Source organism: Scatophagus argus, chromosome 8 (genome assembly GCF_020382885.2).
Source record: "Scatophagus argus isolate fScaArg1 chromosome 8, fScaArg1.pri, whole genome shotgun sequence".
In the NCBI taxonomy this organism is placed as follows: Eukaryota; Metazoa; Chordata; class Actinopteri; family Scatophagidae; genus Scatophagus; species Scatophagus argus.
Window position 1 is genome coordinate 7,073,170 of NC_058500.1, and position 21,573 is coordinate 7,094,742.

A 21,573-nucleotide genomic window follows, 5' to 3' on the forward strand; every position below is an offset into this window, starting at 1 on the left:
TCACATTTTTTGTGATTAGCATTTATGTACTCAGTTTGAACTGTTTCAGCATTTTCAGTTTTGAATGAGTTTGCTGACGTCAGCATGACATAATCAGCGTTATTTTCTAAGAGTTGAGAAAACCCCTGCAGAAACACAGAACACCTCACACATCAGTTTTCATAGGCTGATCTGCCTGTGCAACTTTACATTTTTCCCACCATGCATCTCTCATACGAGCAGAGTTGGCTGCTTAAAGAGATTAATGCCGTGCTACAGCGCTGCAGTTTTGTTTTTAAGTGCTATTTAAGTAAGACTCAAATAGACGTTTGCCGTCTCCGCAAGGTGTTGAGATGTGTAAACTGAACTCTGGGTTTATCTTGGTTTAAACAGTCATGGTGTTTCCCTGCTGTCAGTGGACCATGGTCCATAAGTCAGGATGGGGCATGTCTGCTGAGCCCCTGCCAGCATTCCTCCACCCTCAACACCCTCCAAAGTCTCCTTCTCATCTCTTTCGCACTCCTAATCCATATGAGGGCACTCAGGGAGATGTTCATCAGATCACATGTTTTCTTCAGACGGAACATTTAAGGCTGAGCTCATATTTCTGCTGTGTAAACAACAGTGACCTTTCGCTATTGTCAGTCAACCTCATTTGACTCGCTAGAATTTTATATGGAGCAAAAGTGGAGGTTGAAATGATGAAGTCCTGACATCCTGGTGCAGTGAGTGGACAGGGTGAGAAAGTCAAAGGAGGGGAAACGATTGATAGCAACTCTGATTTGTTACTTTCAGTGCAAGCGATATCACTGTTCTTGCTTTATCTTTCCATGGACCCGTGCATGAACATCACTTCATGATGCAGTCGCCCACTGCATACTTCGCCTTATCTGCCTGGTAAATAAGGGTTGGAATATCCTGTGTCCCAGATGTCTTCACACATCTTCTGTGTGGCGTGGCACAGCACAAAACTGTATAATGATAAGTTGCAGATTGACTTCTGGCGTGTCTTATTGCAACATTTTTTTGAGGGCAAACTCAGTCACCACGCCTAATTCCCAGGGGATTTTAGACTCTTTGCTTAAAAGTGTGCTGAGCAAAGTTTGTGCCTAATATGCTGAAAACAATCACTTCTGCAAACCCACGCTACTCTCATCTACCACTGCTGTTATGACTCTCCTGGGGCCACCAGAGGGGACAAACAGTGAGCACTGTGTGAGTTTGCTCTTGTAAAAGTTTTTCATCTTTATTTGTGCTTACGTTTGACTTGTCTGTATAAAATCGGTCTATCAGATTCTGAAAGATCATTTTCTTCTGTTAGATGTTCTGCCTAGAGTGTGGTAATTTGTTTTTGTAAAGTAGATCTATTTGAAACGTCTAAGCGTCAACCTATGGATCTCCTTCAAAGCTTGTGTGCTCTTTTGTAAACTGATAACTTACTGTAATAAGCTTTTAATCACAGCTCATTTTCATCTTCTTGATGTTCTCACAAAAGGCCTGCCAAGTATTAACCTCAATGACAGTCTTCAATCTCTGAGTTCAACTGTACCATTACACCCAGAGTGAATATGTGAATATTTTGTGCTTATGCTGTACAGCTATGCAAGATTTGTGCAGACATTTATAAGTCTGTCTTCTTGGTTTCTTCAAGGTAACCCATTATTTAACTGAACTCCTGTAATTGCTCTTAGTCTGTTTGATGGCGTCTGGCCTTGCCTCATAACCCAGAGGTGGCTTAGATATAGTGGATGAAAGCATGATATTCCTGGGAAAATCCTGGGAGCCTTTCTTAAATTAGCCAACTAGACATCCAACTAAGTTAAAGCACATATCCATTTTCTCCCAGCATGCGCTGCCTGGGCTTGACACACATTATCGCTGACATTAAAGGAAACCTCGATCGCATTAAAACCAAATGTCATTCATCTCCTGTAGCTTCGTGTATCAGTCCTCATAGTCTTTGAGCCTGTGACATTTAAGCGACATCAGGATGCATGTGTAAGAGCAAGAGCCAAAAAACACTTGAAGATAAGACAGTCGCTACTAGCAGGCAGGAAGGAGCTGCTGCAATGCGAATTTTTAGGTGTGATGGGGCCAATGGGGTCAGAAAGACCCTAGAAGTGGGCTACTTCCTACCTGCTTGCTCTGATTTATTTATCCAGATACTACAGTGATTGTTGATTTTTTTATACTGTGATTTTTTTACATCTGACCTCAGAACAACAGAAGGAGAAGTCAGATTATGGAAATTCTAAGGATACCGAGTCTTTTATGGTTAAGAGGAGAAAAGCAAAGATGATTGGCAGGTTCTATGAGGTTGGGGGTGGGGGGGGTGGCACTTCAGCTCCGATTATCAGGTGAAGAGCAGACTGTCTTTTGACTCCTGCTGTGGACGCTTGTTACTTTGAAAATACTTTGAAAATTCCATTTCGGTGCTTTGAAATTGAAAACTGCGTGCTCCAAGATGTCAACAACAGTACCAAGCAAGAAACTGAAGATGTCTTTCTTTTAAAGGACTTTCTTTTGGTTGTTGTTTTTGGTTTTTGTGACTTGACCCAATGCAATTCGTGACAAACAATGAATACAATACAGCACAAAAGAGAGAAACAGGGAAATGTGCCATCAAAGGGAGGGAAGAGTCCTGTTTGGAAAAAATTGATCTTTGTTGTAATTTGTTGTTGCTGTGTCTTCCTCTCTGTACAGACATTGATGAGTGCTCTTTTGACCGCGCCTGTGACCACTTTTGTGTCAACTCCGCCGGCAGTTTCCAGTGCCTCTGTCATAAAGGCTACGTCCTCTACGGCCTTGCGCACTGCGGAGGTGAGTCTTTCCCCTCTCCCCATGCCTTGTCTCTTACGATTTCCCGTCCATCACTCTTCCTCCGCTTCCCACCACTCTTTGCTAACCCGCAATTATTTTCTCTTATGTTTGGCAGGAAAAACACAGCTACATTTAAATAGATCGTTAATGTCAATTTAAATTTCTATTGACAGCTAGCAGAAAGCTCTTTACAATATGCTGTTTATTAAAGGATCATACCGGACAGTTTTAGCTGATAAATCATTTAATTTCAGGCATTGGCTGTTTTTAGTCATGCTAGCAGCTTGGCTCTAAGAATAGCAAATGTAATTGAAATGGTCGGTTACCAGTTTGGTCCAGGCTGAAGTTTCTTAACAGCTACTGTGTGGATTATCATGACATTTTGTTTAGAACCTAGAGAGTGAATCCTGAAGATTTTAATAATACTCTGACTTTTCTTCTAGCAACACCGTTGACATTGATCTTTGTGGCTTTGAGTCCCTACAACAATTATCTCAGGATGAGTCATAGTAACTTTGGTAATCCTTAAAATCTTTTTGCTTTATATCCAAATAACTTCAAAAAGAAAGGTTCATATCCACCCTGCAGACTACTTCAGGTTTGCTTCCAATCAGGAAATGTTAGCATGCTAGTATGCAAAACTTGCATGCTGACCATGGTTAGCGTTATACGTGCTAAACACCGGCATGTTAGCTGATTGTCACTGTAAACATGTTAGTATGCTGTTTGTCTCAGAGCTTCAAGCCCGGCTGTAGAGAGATGTGTGAGATAAAAATCTTTATGAATCAACTTGGAATATCTTGAAAGGGTATGTATGAAAATAAACATTTAGTGGCTTGTTTGAAAAAAAAAAAAGTAAAATGAAAAGGGAAAAGAAATTTTAATTTCAACATCTGAGGCTTGGGTGTTGCTGAGGAAACAAATCAATCATATTACTGTTTTCACAGCGTCAGTATGTTGTTCATCTTTTTATCACCTGACTCATAAATCTGGATGTCACTGCATCATTAAAAATAAAAACATGGAGAAGTCCCTGCATGCACCTGCATTCTTATGTATGACTGAATGTAACTAAATTACTCAGATGGATTTTCTGTCTCAAACCAGTTTTGAGTCTCTGCAAGTTTTTAAATGGACTGAAATGAGCTGAAACAGGTAGCTGCCTGGAAGGCAGGAAATCAATCTAAGAACTTACACTACACTTGACAGTAATATAAAGTGTAGACTATTTGTGGCATAGTTAATGGACTAAAACATGAAAAGCTGCAGTTATGGTCCTTCAAGGTGAAGTATGACCATGTCCATCAAACATTAGCAGGTACCTATTGTACGTGCCCTGGTGTGGAACAGATAGCAGAGGCAGCCTTTGGTGCCAGGAGGAGGTGTGTGGGGGGCGCGTCAGATCTGCCTGGCAGGCAGCAAGAGGCCCGCCAGAGCACATCAGGGTGTTGCAGCATCCCTTTGATGAAGTGTGTATCACCAGTTAGAATCTGCTGCTGTCTCCAGCGCCTCAGGGCCTCACAGTAGTTCTGGGAGAGACAGACAGCAGATGTACTCGAAATACATAGCTTCGCAGTGATTTGTTCTGTGTTTTTTTTTTTTGTCTGTAGTTTGACAGGTCCGCTGATCAGGAACTTTGCAACAGAATGCAGAATGAGGAATGTTAGTGACGCTAGAGAGCGTTAGTGTGCAGTGCATTTAGTTACTCTTGTCAAGTAGTAAAAATTAAAAAAGAAAAGGATGCATACTGCAATGTGTCCATCTGAGGAACTTTGTTGCACATTATACTCCTCTTTCTCCCCACGTGTCCTGACTGGATCTCTGCTGTCACAATCTGATAAAAAAAATGGCATCTTACCGTGCGAGCGCTACATTACAGGATATGGACAAAATAGCAGGAAGATCTGTGATACATTAACGTCACCCAGCAATAAATACCATCGTATTGAAGCTCATAAAATGCTTAGTTGAGGCTGAGTCGAAGAGATGGTTTGCAATGCTGCTGGATTGTATTATGCTGTAAGGGGTTGCTTTTATTTCATCCCCTTTATGGTTAGAATTACACAAACTCTCTTTCGAGTGGGTCTGAGACGTTCAGTGGGACAGAATTGGATTTGTAAGGCTTTTACTCACTTGATGGACTGCGATCAGGCCACACTGAGCTGCTGAGAGGAGAGAAGATGGTCAGGCGTAAATGACTCTCTATACCATTGTTGAGAGAGCCGCTGATGAATGATTTCCCCCCCGTTTTTCATCGACGCTGTCGGAACTGTTAGATAACCGCAGAGATTTACGGCGCTCCCATGTTGTACTTTCTCAATCCCGGCCATAGCCAAGGTTATGTTATTCCCCCGTGTGGTTTATCAACCGAAATATAACTGCCAAACAATCCAGAAAGCTGCGCTCAGTGTTTAACAATAGACTCACCCTAAACAAACCCAATTAGGTCAGTGACCTGCTGTCAAGCATTGTGCAGAGGCCTGTCAACATTCCTCCCAAGTGAGAGTATATCCAGCCATTCTCAGCCTCTCGGCTAGCAAAACAGTCTGCTCATTTCTGCTTATTTGGAAAAAAATAAAAAAAAGAAAAGAAAAGAAAAAATAGACACTGAACAATTGTGACTAAATATTTGGTAAGTATTTTTTAACTTACCTCCTTTGAATCCAGCCAGTATTGATAGAAATTCTATGTATATATATATATATATATATATATATAAATATATATATATATATATATATAAATATATATATATATCCAAAAAGTTTAATTCCTCAAAATCACACAGATTTTAAGATGGTCTTTGAGCTGTCTAAGTTGCACTTCAGGAAAATTCCTCCTAAACCCTGTCACGTTACAGTGTTGTTTAAACTGGGAGTTGAATAAACACAGAAATGTTATTCAAATTTAACATAACATTCTCTGAACTCTCTAACCCATCCCAAAATTCCTCTCCGTTACACAAAGCAATTGTTCAGTCTAAATATCAATTTGTCTTTTTTTGTGTGTGTTGTTGTTATGTCCTTTTCTTTCTTGACTCATCTCTGCTCTCTTCTGTAAAAGCGTGCTGAGAAAAAGACTCTGATCTGGAAAAAGGTCAGGATTCATATATTTGGTTACATTTGAAGTATGTGAGGAACAAAGAAGTCAAAACAACAGTTGCTGGCGGATGAGCTCGGCTTCCATCAGATATTCATTAGAGTTCTTTGTCCTTTAAATTGAGTGCTTTGATGCGGTGGATAAGCAGCACGTCTCTCGTAACATTTCCAAGCAGCTCTGGCTGCACATCAGCAGAGCGCCGTTGATGAAGTCATCATCTTCTTCAGCGAGCGCAGAGGCATACAGACTGTTTTTATTCAGGGTGAATAATTGAATGAGACAAGAAAGAGCATTTCATATCAGCGGGCCAGATCATCAATCACTGCCATTATCTGCGTCTCTTTCCTGGTGTCGCCGTCGCTTGTCTGCAGCCTGCTGTGTCCTCAGCTCTACTCACTAAACTAATTTTCTGTCTGGCGTCAATGGCAGTCAGCCTGCATCTGGATCCCTGATGCTCTCAGTGGTTTTAGCTCAGCAAGCTCACCACAAGTCTTCCTCGGCGAGGAGCAAAGAAGTTTTGACCATGAAATTGAATGTGGCGACATCAAAACCAGGAATCGCTTCTGTTTACACGCCAGCACATTAATCAGTCTGGAATGTGTCAGGATCAGTGAACTGACCTCTCAGGATCTCCTCATTAACAGCTGTGCTCTTTCTTAATATAACCGTTCATATTTCATTTTATGAAACTGAATCTGTGTCTTTTTGGACAGACCACATTGTTTCTCTGTGTTTAAGGTTTTATCGTTGTGAATAAAAATCCTTTCTTCCCATTGTGAGCAATTAGTCATTTTAGTGATACCTACTAAATATCTATATATTATATACGTTTATTTGCAGATATTGATGAATGCAGTATAAACCGTGGAGGGTGTAAATATGGCTGCATCAACACCCAGGGGAGCTATGAGTGTACCTGTCCACCAGGGTACAAGCTGCACTGGAACAAGAAAGACTGTATTGGTATGTAGCACCACTGCCCCCTTGTGGTTATTTCACTGTTACACACTCAGTTTCCTTTCACCAGTGCTTGGATGAGTTCTCTCTCAGCTTTCTGTGTCAACAGTGTGTGATTCTGTGTGGGCTTTTCGTCTCCCCTCAGAGCTGGTGAGATGTCCGCCTGGACTTTTAGCACCGAAGGCCACTTTGACCTGCAGCAAGACAGGCAAGAAAGAGAGCTGCTCTCTCACGTGTGCCTCGAAGGCTCACTATTTGGCAGGTATGTCACCCAGTGCAATCACAGAACTTTGTGCATACACATAACATTACACAATAAACACAACATAACATTTTGATTCAAAATTGAAAACATTTTTTTTTTTGCGTGTGAACTCTTGTAGAGTCTGACAACAGCTACTCAGTCAGCTGTGGTATCCCCATCCTCAGAGGGAAGTCCGCTGCCAGGCTCAACTCCAGCAGCAGTCAGAGCTGCATAGGTTCGCTGCCCTCCAGATATCTATGCATTATCAAACAGTTTTCAGTCCCAGCTGCACAGACACTCTGTCTTTTGCTGTCTGCAGCAGTATGATGTTGCATTGTGCTTCTACCCACTGTGCTGTGTTTGTCTGTAGAGACTCTGGCCCCTCCAGTGAAGCAGACGGCTTCTTTTAAGATTAAAAACGCCAAATGTCACTTGCACCCAAAGCTGACCGGCAGGACAGAGGACAGGGGACGGACACTTGGACCAGGTCAGTCTTTCACCAGAGCGAAACAGAAAACAGTTAACAGAAAATCTAGTAAGAAGTTTTTTTGTTTTTGGGTTTATCATTTTACAATTTTTTTTCAATCAAAAATGATGAATCAGCAAGGAATTCAGTCTCTAGTTTAGCTGGTTCAGCTCTAATATGACAAATGGTTTGTCTGTGAGCCTTAAACTATCCCCTCCTCAGAAAAAATAAAAGTTAAATAAAAGCCATTAACCCTCTCACTGCCCAGTTGGTTTACTTTTAACAAGATGAACACAGTACATCACTGGCATACATAATTAAAGATAATCAAACACCGTGAAGAGTTTAAGTATACGATGCTGCTACAGAAGTGCAGCTGGAAACAAAATGATGGGAAAGTCCATTTCCAAGCGAGAGGAACTGTAGATACCAGAGAGCAGGTTTCCATGTGTCTTATACAGTCATGCAGTACAGTATGTGGTCCACAGGAGGCGGGCAGCCCTGCAGCAACTGCCTGGTGACGTTTGTCAACCTGAAATGTGATTCCTCTAAGAAAGCTAAAGGACGACGCGCTCGCAACCCCTCTAACAAAGAGGTGACCCGCATCACTTTGGAACTGGAAGCTGAGGTCAAACCTGGAGACACTACAGGTCAGTCATCTCGCTTAAAGCACAGACTTGACAACAGGTGCTGCTTTTGTTGATCATTTTACCGTACAGCCAACATTTCGGACCATGTAAACTAATGTACAGCACACAATAACGGCTGCTTTTCACAGTTAAGTCAAAAAATGTATTATTTTGTCCAGCACACACGCAGGATCTGCTGTGTGTTTGTGACAGAAACAGAGTATGTTTTATTTACCAGGGAGCTGTAATCTCAGCTGCCTCAGACAGCGCATGGAGAAGCAGGTGAAGACGTACATCAAGGCTCTGAAGAAGTCCATCAACCAGGAACGTTTTCTGATACGAGTTGCCGGTTTGGAATACGAGGTGGCCCAAAAACTTCCCCAGGCTGCTCCCGTTCAGGAAAACTGTGGCCCGGGCTGGGAGAGGGACAGCGGCCGATGTGGTAAGACCAGAGAGCCGGACTGCAACTATTTCACTATCACTGCTAACTATTAGACTAATTTATTGGTTACATCTGCACATGCCAGTGTAATCCAAAACCACTGTTTTGCCATCACATTATAAATACATAAACCAGTGTTTCTGTGGGAATTTTTGCCCATTCATGCAGTAGAGTATTTGTGAGGTCAGACATGTTGGACCAAAAGGCCTGGCTCACAATGTCCATTCCAGTTCATCCCAAAGGTGTTGGATGGGGTTGAGGTCAGGACTCTGTGTGGGCCAGTCAAGTTCTTCCACACCAAACTCATCCAACCATGTCTTTATGGAGCTTTGCTTTGTGCACTGAAGCATTAAGATTTCCCTTCACTGGAAGTCAGGGGCCGAGCCCAACCTCGGAAAGACAGCCCCATCCTAAACCTGAATTCAATGATATGTCCCAATACTTTTGTCTATATACTGTATATTGGTGTGAATGTTGTATTGGATTACATTATACTACATTACTACCTAGTAGTACCTAGTAAAGTGGCCACTGAGTGTATATTCTTATTTAATTTATTACCTGTGCTTGAGGATGCCAATCAAAAAACATGAAGTGTGTCATCTCTGATCGGAGCCGTTGTGGATATTCTCTCAGTCAGATGCTCGCCGGGGTCTTACTACCACGGGGAGCAGGAGCGTTGTGTCCTGTGTCCGCCTGGCACTTTCCAGGAGAAGGAGGGGCAGCTGGCCTGTGACCTCTGTCCTGGCAGTGATGGCCACGGGCCTGTCGGGGCAAGAAACATCTCCTCCTGTGCAGGTAGTTTTATGTTTTAGATGTTATGTTAAACATGTATTTCTGATCCTGTGAAGTGTCCTTAATCCCCTATTTCTACAAATAATCTAGGCCAGTGTCCAACCGGGTACTTCTCCAGCGATGGCTTCAAACCCTGTCAGCCGTGCCCTCAGGGCGCCTACCAACCGGATTTGGGACGGACGCTGTGCTTTCCTTGTGGGGGAGGACTGAGCACCAAGCGGGAAGGTGCCAGCTCCTTCCATGATTGTGAGGTCAAAGGTAAACTGCTCTTTCTGTACAGCCAAAGGAGGAAAATCTCCCCAAATAATCTGCAAAATCTTCCCCACTAAACTTGTCTTTATTCCTGTCTTGCAGTCCAGTGTTCTCCAGGTCATTACTACAACACCACGGTACACAGGTGTATCCGCTGCCCAGTGGGGACGTATCAGACAGAGTTTAGGCAGAACTACTGCATCTCCTGCCCTGGAAACACCACCACTGATTTTGATGGTGCCACAAGCGTCTCACAGTGCAAGAGTGAGTATGAAAATTACTATTTACTGTTTTCAGATTTCGAAACCATGAGCTGGAAACAAATTTGTTTTGTTTGTGTATGTCTAGACAGGCAATGTGGTGGTGAGATGGGTGAATTCATGGGCTACATTGAGTCACCTAACTATCCTGGTAATTACCCTGCTAATGTGGAGTGCATTTGGAACATCAACCCGCCCAGCAAGCGCAAGATCCTAATCGTGGTGCCAGAGATTTTCCTGCCCTCGGAGGATGAATGTGGAGATGTGCTGGTTATGAGGAAGAACTGTGAGTGTCTCTCTTTCCGGTTGTTGGGTCACTGGAATTTCGTGTTTATACCGAAAATAACTGCGCCGTAAAAAGGAGCCAAATCTGATAGTTATCTTGGTCCTTTCTTTGCCCCTGCAAGGGTCAGCCACATCTATCACCACCTACGAGACATGTCAAACGTACGAGCGACCTATCGCCTTCACAGCTCGCTCCAGACGTCTCTGGATTAACTTCAAGTCCAATGAGGCCAACAGTGCCAGGGGCTTTCAGATCCCCTATGTTACTTATGACGGTATGTAACTCATTTATCACACCAGCTGGCTTTTGCTATGAGCTATCATGTCTAACTGAGAAAATCTGTGACTCAGCCTATTAAACACTTAAAATATCATCAAAGTTAACTTAAAGTGCCATATACACATTTCTCATTTCTATCCTTAAGTGGCCATGCAAATAGTTTGGGTTATTTCAGGTTGGTGTTTGCACATCTGATTCACATTCTCATTAATATGCTTTTATTGTAGTGTCTGTGTTCATGAAGCTGTTTCAAGTGAAATTTCTTCCCCAGGAAACAATTAAGTAATCTTGCATTTGTCCAACTTTCTGAGATCAGCTTCTCCACCCAAATGCAGTGGTGGGAGGTGGATTTTTTTTGTGTGTGCTGCTCACAAGTTTAAATAGCTGGATTGATGAGGATCCGTCAGTTGTGTCAACAACTGAGGAGATATTTAAATTAAGAGCTGACTTGCCTGATCTTCTCTGGCAGGTTGATCCAAGGGAGGTCCTGGCTACAAAAGCTTGCTTTCGTTTGTTTTTTAGCCTCAAGCTGAGAATTACCAAAAGATCTCAGGCATGCATGGGGGTCAGAAACACTAGTTAGATGTCCTCTGCAGAACATTTTACAGTTGAAAAATGAACTTTACAGTGCCCTCTGGTGGACAAACTTTGTAACTGTAATTGTGACAGTTTTTTAAATTACTTGAAGCAAATCTGTCTTGCTATTTTCTTGTTGGTTGTGAGCTGACATACATGCAGTTATATCTGCAATAAGCCCATGTCAGCCCAGCTGAGTTATCAGTATAGCTCTACTCACAACACTGATAAAGCATTCTGTCTTTTCATGAAACTTTTTCTAATTTCTAACATTTTCTGACAACTTTTGACAGACAAACATCATTCTGCTTCTGCAAAATTATGTTGCTTCATACATTTGTTTAAGTAATTTCTCAGTGCTTTGAGCACTACAGACTTATTCACCACATAATTTTAGTAGAAATCTCAGAGTTTGATATCTCAATAACCAGGGCAAATAAAACCAAAACTATGTGCATTCCTGGATGTGCCTAGATAGATAAATGAGGCTCATAGGCCATAATAAACAAAGTCAAAGGAAGGTTTTTGTGTCTTAATATTATTTTACCACCTAACTTGTTTTGACCTGTGAAGTGATTTGTACAAATTGTGTCCTGTGTTGTTTTTCTAAATCCAGAGGACTACGAACAGCTCGTAGAGGACATAGTGCGAGATGGAAGACTGTATGCATCAGAAAACCATCAAGAAATCCTCAAGGTTAGCCATTTTACTTTTTAGTTTTACTTTATGACTTCATTTATTGTTGCTACATATTACCACCTGGGTGAAGTAATTCAGTTACGCAATAACTTGGAATTAAAGTTGTCATTATTACGCTAAACAAAGGTGTCACTGACGAACTTTTGTGAGTCACACAGTACATTAATATTAAAAGGATTTGTCAGTGTCGTCATATGACAGGTGAGTAATTTGTTTTCCAGCATGGCCTAAGAGCTTAAAACTTAATCCAAATTACTGAAGATGAAATTATGTGTTCAGGTGTAAAAAATTTTTCTACATCTTTCTGTTCATCTCTACAGGATAAAAAACTGATTAAGACTCTTTTTGATGTGCTGGCTCACCCAAACAACTACTTCAAGTACACCACTCGGGAGTCCAACGAGATGCTTCCTCGCTCCTTCATACGTCTCATAAGCAGCAAAGTCTCCGCTTTCCTGCGACCTTACAAGTAAAAAGTCACACAGATGCTGAAGCACCAGATCATGACCCCCTCCCTCCTCCCTGACATCCCCCTCCACCTTACAGACCATATCCTGCAACTCTCACAGGACTTAAAAAACATACTAGTATGTTTACCTTCTCTTACTTTCCATAGGCTTTGACAATAAACGCTATGCAGACCTGAGAAATACTGAAAATCATTCGTGTTTTAGTTTTGGGTTGTTGTTTAATGTCAGTTTCTGTTCAGCACAGGTCTGCAGTCCTGAGCTCAGGCATTTAGTGGGGATGTAGAGTATGTGAGTGGGTTTGGTTTCTGTTGTGTTGTGCAATGAAACCACAAAAAACAAAACAAAAAAAAAACAAAACGACAAACACCCATTTCAGACGGTAGGAGTGACGTTTCGTGTGCGTGGTTTGAGCTTGATAGAGCTTGTTGTGTTTGTTTAAATGAGCGGTCTGAGTTCCAGCTTCATCTCCTACCATTAAGTATGACTTTAAGTGTTGTGTAAGTGTTGTGTAACCCTGCTTCCATCTTCAGTGTCTGTGTGCTGTCCTCGAGGAGGAGCGGTTGTTAAACTCATGTCGCAGCTGCGTTCCGCATCATTCAAAGCCTCACTATATTTGAGCTCTTAGAGCGGTTTTCAAGCGTTTTACTGTTAAAACAGTTAATCTATGTTCTGTTCCAGCTGTCTAGACTAGACCAATGTTTTCCAGCCAGTTAATTTCTGTTGCTCTTATTTTTTTGAAAAAAGCCAACTTAAAAGCGAATACAAAAAAAATAATAATAATAATAAAAAAAGGTGGTTTGTCATTCCAGGAACAGAGCGGACATTTGGGAAACGAATAACAAATAATTGTGAGAGCTGTAGAAATGAGATAATGTGATGTCTAGTAGAACATGTCTCAGAAAGAGAGAGAGAGAGAGAGAGAAATGTCTTTGAGGGACATTATGTTTGCTGCTTCTTTTAAAAAGGTCACTTTAATTCTTCAATCTCATATTGTCTTTCTAATGTACGCTACACACTAATAATCTATAGGTTTAAAACATAAACAAAGCTCCACATCTGAAATACTTTAGACATATTAAGTTGATAATCTCACATTTCCTGTCTGTGGACTAGCAGTTATATTCATGTTTTTATTTCAATCTTGTAAATAATGAAAATAAACTAGACGAGGGTTGAATTATTTGATCCTAATTTTCATACGCAGCCCCACCCCCACTCAAAAAAAAGAAAAACAAAAATCTCTTACTGCCTTTGATGTCCTGCCCATCTCAAATCCAAAGACACCCAGTACCCCCGTTCAAACACCCCACTCAAGTGTTGTTGTCCCTGTGAAGACAGCTCTTCCAAAGGCCGCCTAGAAGAAGGGTGGGTCACTTTGTTTTGTGCACTAAACTTAGAACGCATCAGCCTACCTTTGAAATAAATAAAAAACAAAAGTGCAATGAACAAAAACAGCACATCTTAAAGTTTGAATACACCCGATAGTCCCCCCCCCCCCAGCAAAGCTTGTGAAACGTGTTTTAGGCTGCAGTCTTGTTGAGACTCATTGTATTAAATATTTATCACAGTCACTAAGGGCAGAAGATATCTCTTACTTAGAGAAATACTTAAAAAAAAATTAATTCTGTCAATTTTTTTTCTTTATGAAACCCAAGTATTGTGTGTACAAAATATTCTTTGATTTCAACACAACGACCAAAACAGGGTAAAATAAATCTGCTTTCTTGAAAGTTGGATGAGAAGATCAAGTAAACGTGAAGCCACAGCTATGAGACAGTTAGCTTAACTTAGCATAAAGAGCAGAACGTGGGGGGGGGGGGGTTCTTTTTAAACGTAACAAAATTTGCATATGTAAACCTCAGATGCTCACCAATTAATATTACAACTCATTTTCTTAAAAGAGAAAAAAAAAAAAAAAAACAGTACAAAAGTTCAAATGTACAACAACAGTGGCTTTGCAGGAGTTGTGTGTTGCACGGTTTCTAGGATTGGTGCAGTAACTTCAGGAAGGACTCTTCACAGGAAAGTGAATAAGTATTTCCCAAAATTTAGGGACTATTTCTCTTAAGTCAGTATCACCACCACCTCCGTCACATTGGTACAATTATAATCCCTTAAATCCCCCCCCCCCCCCCCAAACCCAACCCAACCCGACCCTTAACCTGTATATTCAACCCTCCAGAGAACAAATTGAGTCGATGCCTGCTCTAAGATGTATGTGTTTTGTTTTGGTTTTTTCGGGGGGGGGGGGGGAGTATGTTATGTCCCCACTCATGTAAATAAGTGAGATGGTAAACTTCATATCATGTACCAAATGGTATTTTTAAGTTCCTAAGGATGACACAAAAGGGATTTTGAGCACATTGTCAAATTTGAGGGCCACGCTGAGCCAAGCCATGAAGAATCTAAAATTCCTCCATATGAATTCAGTCACATGTCCCCATTTGGTCTCCAGTGTCTCCATGTACTAAATACAAACAGGCAACGTCCTTGCATGCTCACCTGGCCCATGTGCGCTCATTACCCAGAACTCCCTCCAACTAGAATCAGCTTCTATCCTACAACCTGATACTTTTTTTTTTTTTTTTTTTTCCCCTGAATTGTTGCCTTTTAACGAGAGTTTGCTATGATGTATCATAGAGTTGATAATGATATTTGCACTTGAATTGTTATTGCTCATGTAAAGAAATGTCTGGATTTTGTATTGTCTTTTTAAATGAATGGAATTGGTGTTCTGATTCTTGTAGCTTGTCTGTTCATGAAATGCTCACTCACCGTTTAGTCTATAGAGATGATACACATAACATTATCAACTGTTAAAAAAAAAAAAAGAAAGAAAAAAAAAAAAAAAAGTTTGTACTTGTTACTGCCCAAAACACTTATTGAAATAAACATACTGTACTTCAGCTTCATTTCAAAACATATTTTAATGTCTGTATAATGAGTTCATACAAGCTATGAGCAAATAAGAAAATATAAACGCTACATTCTGCATTATTACAAGTGGATTTTAAGAAGGATTTCTTTCATTGAGGGAAGCCATCGTGCAGCTTTGCTTAGGAGGCCATTATTTCCATCCTCCCCTGAAAACTGTTATATGGTTTAAGCAGGTTGGCTGGAATATTGTGGTTTCACATTTCAGCTAGCATATTGTCTCTTCCAGTAGGCACGACGTGCTGAAATAACAGGAAGTAAGTCATAATTTAAAAAGGTGCTCTAATATTAAGCAACTCCTATACACACATGCACATACATAATACTTCTATAAATTGTTGTAGAAGAATGTAAAGTTGGCTTCCTTTACTGCTCTTTCAAACCACCTGCCCTCCCCATCTAAAATGCGTATGTCTGTCGTCAAAAGTGTCCTTGATCCTTCAGGTGTTCGGTAAAGGTTATACTAAACCTTTAAGTAACCTTCCTCCTTGCTCAACACAGGTTGAGCCTTGGTAACATATTTAAATCTGAAGGATCGTAGGTCCTTTGATGACAAATGCACACATGTAAGATAGGGAGGACATCTATGTCAAAGTAGAGAAAGCCACCCTCAAAGGAGGTCTGCGACACCTGTTATGCCCTATTTACAATGCTGTCAACATCCCTTCCTGGGAGCTCCAGAAACTTTCCACCTCTTGCCTTATGAGACTCAAATCGACAGTCGTTCACACCTGGCATCAGGTGATCTAAAAAGCCTAAGGACTGTTGTTGAACAACCAAAAACATCTATGATCCAAGTGGCATCAGTGACCTGGAGAATAACCCCACAGAGGTCAAATACCTGGTTCTGCCCACTAGCCTATGAGAACTGAAGAACCCCTTTGGGATGAGAAGTGAGACATCTTCAAGAATCTACAACCAATTCCAGACGCCTTTACTCAACTCTAGTTGGATAAATACGACCTGGATAACTGAAAACCTTCACAGACAGCAACTCATAAGACAAAAAAAACAAAACAAAAATTGATTACTTACATTGGGGTGCACATTTGGGGAGGCCAGGGGACCATCGGCCATCACTACCACAGGTAATAACGCGTGGGCCAATCTGTGTGTAACCCCTCATGCACTCAATTGAGATAGTGGCCCTGTATTGATGCAGCCCATACGCAGATTGCAACCAGATGGCGCCAAACACATTTGGAGATGGGCATGTTATTTCTGCAAGGAAAACAGAACAGTTATTTCTCTTAGGAAACAAGTCCGTTTGTATTCTTGTTACGTCAGAAAAGGGAAATAAACAGTTTTAAAAAAACACCATGTCACTAATGGTATCTAGGACCTTTGCATGTTGGAGGGGGAGAACTCCACGTCCCATCCTTGGTACACCAAATCTCTCTTGGTCCATCAAGGGTTCCCACACGACACCGATACCGAATAGCACTCCCGTATGCGTAAGGTGGTTCCTCACGGCCAATCATCTCTGCATTCGTCACTTCTGGAGGTTGTTCACACTGCACAGCTGGAAGCGATACAGAAATGTTGGCACAGCTCAAGAGGAAGGGAAATTAAAGGTCAACTAACAAATGATACTACAATAGTTTGCTGCACCTTCACAGACAGGAACGCGTCCATCCCAGCCTTTACTCAAGCAGTTTCTGGTTGCCTGTCCAATAAGTTGATACCTAATAAATAAAAAAAAAAAAAGATGTAAAGTTGTATTTTCAGTGATCGAGAATGCAAAATCTTAAATGTGAAGTATGCAAGGAAGCAGTGCAGTGTACATTTCCTTACCCCTCATCACAGACAGCTGTAGCAGTGTCTCCAAACTCCACTCCAGTATATATAAACTGTCCATTTAAAATCTCTCCCGCAGAGCCACATGGCTTCCCTTTAAGAGAAAAAGGTAGGAAAAGCTTTTAGAGTTTAAGAACATTATGACCTTGTCAACAGTCAAGGCAGCCCAGTGTTTTAAAGTTTTGTTTGTGTTGAATTCAGTGCCACTCGATGAAATAGATCGTTCCTGTGATTAAATTACGTATTTCTCTGGATTTAAACGTTGTTGAAACGTTTGGGATAATCTCACTACACCAGAAAATATAACACTATAATATGAATACTCCATGTCTTTAAGTACAAATATTACAATTGGGTTTTTGTTTTGAAACTCTTTACTTCTGACACTTGTGTCAGCTTTTTTACAACATATTAAGGAGCTTAAAAGTATGTTTTGTTATACATTAAACTACCCGACAGCATGTAGGCTATGACCGATTCTAAATTTAAACTGTCGATAAATTCATCGATTGTTTAAGTCTCCAATTGTTTCTGAAGTTACAGTCATGTTTGCAATGCATCTTAAAAGGCTCATTCGTTTAAAATGTCTGCACTTCATTATTCTGCATAATGAGACTTAGGAAAAAAAAAAAAATATATAAAGTTTACTTGAGTCAATTTGAAAATTAATTGACTGCCACGAAGGTAGAAAGCATTTCAACAACTGATTGAAGAAAGATAAATGATTACAGCAGCAGTAATTAAACATGCAAAAACACTGGAATCATCCTTTAAAACAGCAATAACTTAAAGCCTTCAAATTAAGGCTCAACTGAAGGATTATAAAAAAAAAAAAAAGGGTCTCACGTTCACATCTCAGCAGCAGCGGCGTCCACGTTCCCGCGACACATTTGCGGTATCTGCTGCCACCTGCTTGAACGTATCCAACGTCGCACACGTAATGGACTCTGTCACCGGAAGCAAAGGATTCCACTCCGAAGTACTTGTCGGCAAGGTTGGCGTTGGAGTTGCGGACAGTTGCTGGCACACCACATTCGCCTGCTGAAGCTAATCCAGAAAGCACACAGTGTCAGTTCGGGAACAAACTTTACACCAACTCATTTTACTAAACTGAAATGACAGTTTGCTTTACCAGCTGGTCAGTGGAAATTCTAACTCACTTTCTTTGTCTGCCAGCTGAGGTTTATCATCAGGTGAGGGCAGGCACCGAGGGGGTTGAGTCTGCCACTGGCCGCCAGGACCACAGGTGATCTGCTGAGCTCCATCTAGCTGGAAACCCTGGTGGCAGGTGAAGTTCACACTTTCTCCAACCTGGTAAACATCTCCACCACTGCTCACAGAGTTGGCCACTGCTGGGGCCGAGCAGGTGGGCTCTGCGCCTGTGGAGACTAAAAATCAGACATTTCTGTTAATGTTGATTAGCATTCTGTTAATTTCTGATGGATCCTTAAAAGTTCACCTCATTGAAAAACTTAAGACAGGATCTGTAAATACTACGACACATAAAATAAAGCCTATAAGAGGCTTATTTAAAGATCGGATTTATAAATTAAAACATACGGCTCAACATCGAAAAATATACAATAGATTTTCGTTTTTGCAACTTACTTTGTATAATGGAAAATATGTTTAATGACTTAAGGGTGTAAACTAAATAACCTTTTGTATGTCACATTCACACTCAGATGGTCATACACCACCCACTTAGGCTCAACCTTTAAGGTGGAGTAACCACAGTGTGTAAAGAATGTGAATGGGTTTCAGTTAATGAGTAAGAATTCCCTAATCCATCGTTGCCCACCTTCACAAGCAGGAACTTCACCGGTCCAGCCAGACTTCTTGCATACCAGATAGTTGAGTCCTTTCAGGGTGTATCTGTCAACATGGATACATGCTGTACAATTAAAACACAAATTCTGAGGCCAGGGTTGACGGGATTTCTTTCAGGTTTCAACTTACCCCTCATTGCACACAGCATAAACTTTCTCCCCGATGTACGAGTTCCCTTCGTACTCGAACTGCCCATTGAGAAGATCACCAGCATTGCCACATGATTTCTCTTAGGAAGGAGATACAGAGCGAATAGTCAATTATAACAGGAATCGGGTATGAAATGTGATTTGCCAGATTAGGAGGGGGAAAAATAAATAAATAAAAAAAATAAAAAAAAATAAAAAAAAAGGACAGAGACACCTTCATTTTACAGAGCAAAACATCTCAGAGTTGTTGAGAAGTAAGCGGCTGCAAAATTGACTTTCTAACCCATGTGTTTCTTTTTTGGATCTGGGGGAAGCTTTTAAATTGAAATTTCTAAAAATTTCTCCAAACAGTAAAATGTGTGAATTTAACTGAGGCTCAGTAATGTAGTGTCCTTCTGTCAGAAGGCTGAGGCTGAAGACCCCGTTACATCTGGCCGGCTTAATTGTTCTTTACACTGGATATGTAGCAGCATCCGACCCATCATTACACAGAAGAGCTCACATTAATTTGTCTCATTCCATGTCAAAAATATCTCATGCACTGGCTTGAATAGGATTCTCCAGAGATGAGCTGCACAGTCATATTTTCCAATAGGTGCGGCAGTCATTCAAGTCAAATTAAAGTGGGTGTTGGTCTGAGACTAACTTACTGGTGATGAAATTCAAGCAACAGGAGTAAACTTTACCAGCCACTACATATGATACCAAGAATATACATGCAAAGCTACACTACTTTTATAAAGTCAGTCTACCTCCTCAATACAAATGAGATACTGCCTACTGATAAGACACATGCTTTTCTTTTAGTTCTATCAGCACCAGCAAACAAGTGCCAGAAAGTTAGAGCATAAAAGTAATGCAATAATGTTATATAATAGTTTGGGTTTAAACACATCTTCATGACCTTATGAGCGGAATGGGAGGAAGAATTACAGCAAGAAACAAACTTGTCTCAGCTTCAGAACAGAAAACTTCCAGCTTTAACCATCTCACTAACCATTGAGCTTCAGTCCTCTTTTTCCTCTTCAGGCATATTAGCACAGTTTTCAAACTAATTTGACTAAAATGTGAATCTGGTTTATGGGAGAAAAAAAATCTAAATAAAAAGCCTCATGAGAGTTAATTTTAGTGACCGCAGTAACTGGACTGAAATAACACGAGTTTCCCCATGTGGCCACTAGGGGGCCTCAGGCTGGGTCTGAGTTGTAAGCCTACTTTAGGTCCTTTAAATCAATTCACGTCACTAAACAACCGTGCAAATATCTCATTGAAAACAATCACCTACGAGAAAAACGACATTTCACCGTCTCATCGCCTTTTTATTTATGAACCGAGAAGCCAAGACGTGTTACTTACTTTCGCATTTTAGAGTCAGTTTGGTCCATCTTCCATCTACACACTGCACGACTCGGATGCCTCTGGATGGAGTGAAGTCCTCGGCGCAGTCAAAGTAAACCTTCTCCCCGGTGCCGAAGCTCCGTCTGCCGGCGTACATCTGGGCCAGTCTGGTTTGCGGGTATTCAGGTGGCGGGGGACATTTTTTTGCGACCTGAGCTGTTTTTTTTTTCCAGAAGATCAACTTCAATCAGTTAAAATATCACAACAACCACAATCTTCCAAATGTTGATTTTTCTTCACTTTACCTGAAACGAGGCAGGCAAACGATATGACCAGAATATTCAACCCGACGCGCTTCATGTTTGGCGTCTGCGTGTTTCCGTGCGTGAACAAATCCTCTGAAGCTGATTACAAAGTGGCACCAGGAGGCTCAGACGAAGCGATTTATAGAGGCGGGGTGGCACAGCCCACTTACACACGTGAAAAACAAATGGAGGCACAACGTAACGCAGATGACCAAAACAAAACGGCGGGGCGTGCAGCGTGAACTGCGTTACGCTGATCTGCGATCAGATTTTATCCTCCATAAACCCAACCAGGCACATCAGCTGCACGGTGCAAGATGATTAACCCGAGATGAAACTTTAAAATACATTTTGAACAGCAAAGCAGAAATAATAATAAAAAAAAAGTTCTAGAAAAGTTGGTGAAGGTTTATAATGAGGAAAAACAACTTTAAGGGTACAAAACTCCAATCAGATTTTAACCACTGAACTTTTACTAATAACAGCAATAGTAAAAGTAAAAGTTTTTAGTAAAAGTTTTATTTGCATAGCACTTTTCAGACTAGCAAGACAAAGGGCTTTCCATAGACAGCATAGTGAAAAATCACAAATATATAAACAACAATCCACACAAAAAAAGCAAAGTACGGGGAGATAATTAAAAGACTGTAGAAAAGAAAATTACAAATAGTGCTCTCCATGGCCACAAGAATTCACAAATATTTAATTTCAGCTCAATAATTAAAAGACAGTGTAAAAGAAATGTATAAATAAAAAGAAATCACCTAAAGGAAAGCTATTAAAATAAACTAAAGTATTACAACAGAGCTGAATTAAGTAAGCACACAATTAAAAGACTATGCAAAAGAAGTGGAGAAATAGTTCAGCTTGTACAAGTGAAAACAGAGAAACAAGCTTATAATTACATAAATTAAGTAAACAAATAAAATTAACTGACAGGCGAAAAGGAAAGTTAATAAGAGTGTGT

General features: G+C 40.8%; 2 protein-coding genes across 4 annotated transcripts in view; one reads left to right on the forward strand and one right to left on the reverse strand.

Annotated features, from left to right (window-relative positions):
* Nucleotides 1-13,677, forward strand: part of scube3 (signal peptide, CUB domain, EGF-like 3) — a 70,067-nt gene extending 56,390 nt beyond the window's left edge. For all 3 annotated transcript variants that reach the window (XM_046395596.1, XM_046395594.1, XM_046395595.1), the window contains 14 exons: nt 2,683-2,799; nt 6,739-6,861; nt 7,001-7,117; nt 7,239-7,334; nt 7,470-7,586; nt 8,054-8,215; nt 8,433-8,636; nt 9,273-9,434; nt 9,522-9,689; nt 9,786-9,947; nt 10,032-10,229; nt 10,351-10,503; nt 11,701-11,780; nt 12,104-13,677. In XM_046395596.1, the coding sequence (XP_046251552.1) occupies nt 2,683-2,799; nt 6,739-6,861; nt 7,001-7,117; nt 7,239-7,334; nt 7,470-7,586; nt 8,054-8,215; nt 8,433-8,636; nt 9,273-9,434; nt 9,522-9,689; nt 9,786-9,947; nt 10,032-10,229; nt 10,351-10,503; nt 11,701-11,780; nt 12,104-12,256 (2,012 nt within the window). In that variant the 3' untranslated portion in view covers nt 12,257-13,677. The remainder of the gene's footprint in view (nt 1-2,682; nt 2,800-6,738; nt 6,862-7,000; nt 7,118-7,238; nt 7,335-7,469; nt 7,587-8,053; nt 8,216-8,432; nt 8,637-9,272; nt 9,435-9,521; nt 9,690-9,785; nt 9,948-10,031; nt 10,230-10,350; nt 10,504-11,700; nt 11,781-12,103) is intronic.
* A 1,484-nt stretch (nt 13,678-15,161) lies between these two features.
* On the reverse strand, nt 15,162-20,766 carry LOC124062720 (complement receptor type 1-like). Its single transcript, XM_046395599.1, has 11 exons — nt 20,607-20,766; nt 20,320-20,517; nt 18,944-19,043; nt 18,786-18,859; nt 18,145-18,372; nt 17,831-18,031; nt 16,982-17,078; nt 16,799-16,872; nt 16,530-16,709; nt 16,223-16,408; nt 15,162-15,429 (listed from the first exon to the last, which is right to left on the reverse strand). The coding sequence occupies exons 1-11, from the start codon at nt 20,659-20,661 to the stop codon at nt 15,392-15,394; spliced, it is 1,431 nt and encodes a 476-aa protein (XP_046251555.1). The 5' UTR covers nt 20,662-20,766; the 3' UTR covers nt 15,162-15,391.
* Nucleotides 20,767-21,573: the final 807 nt, after the last annotated feature.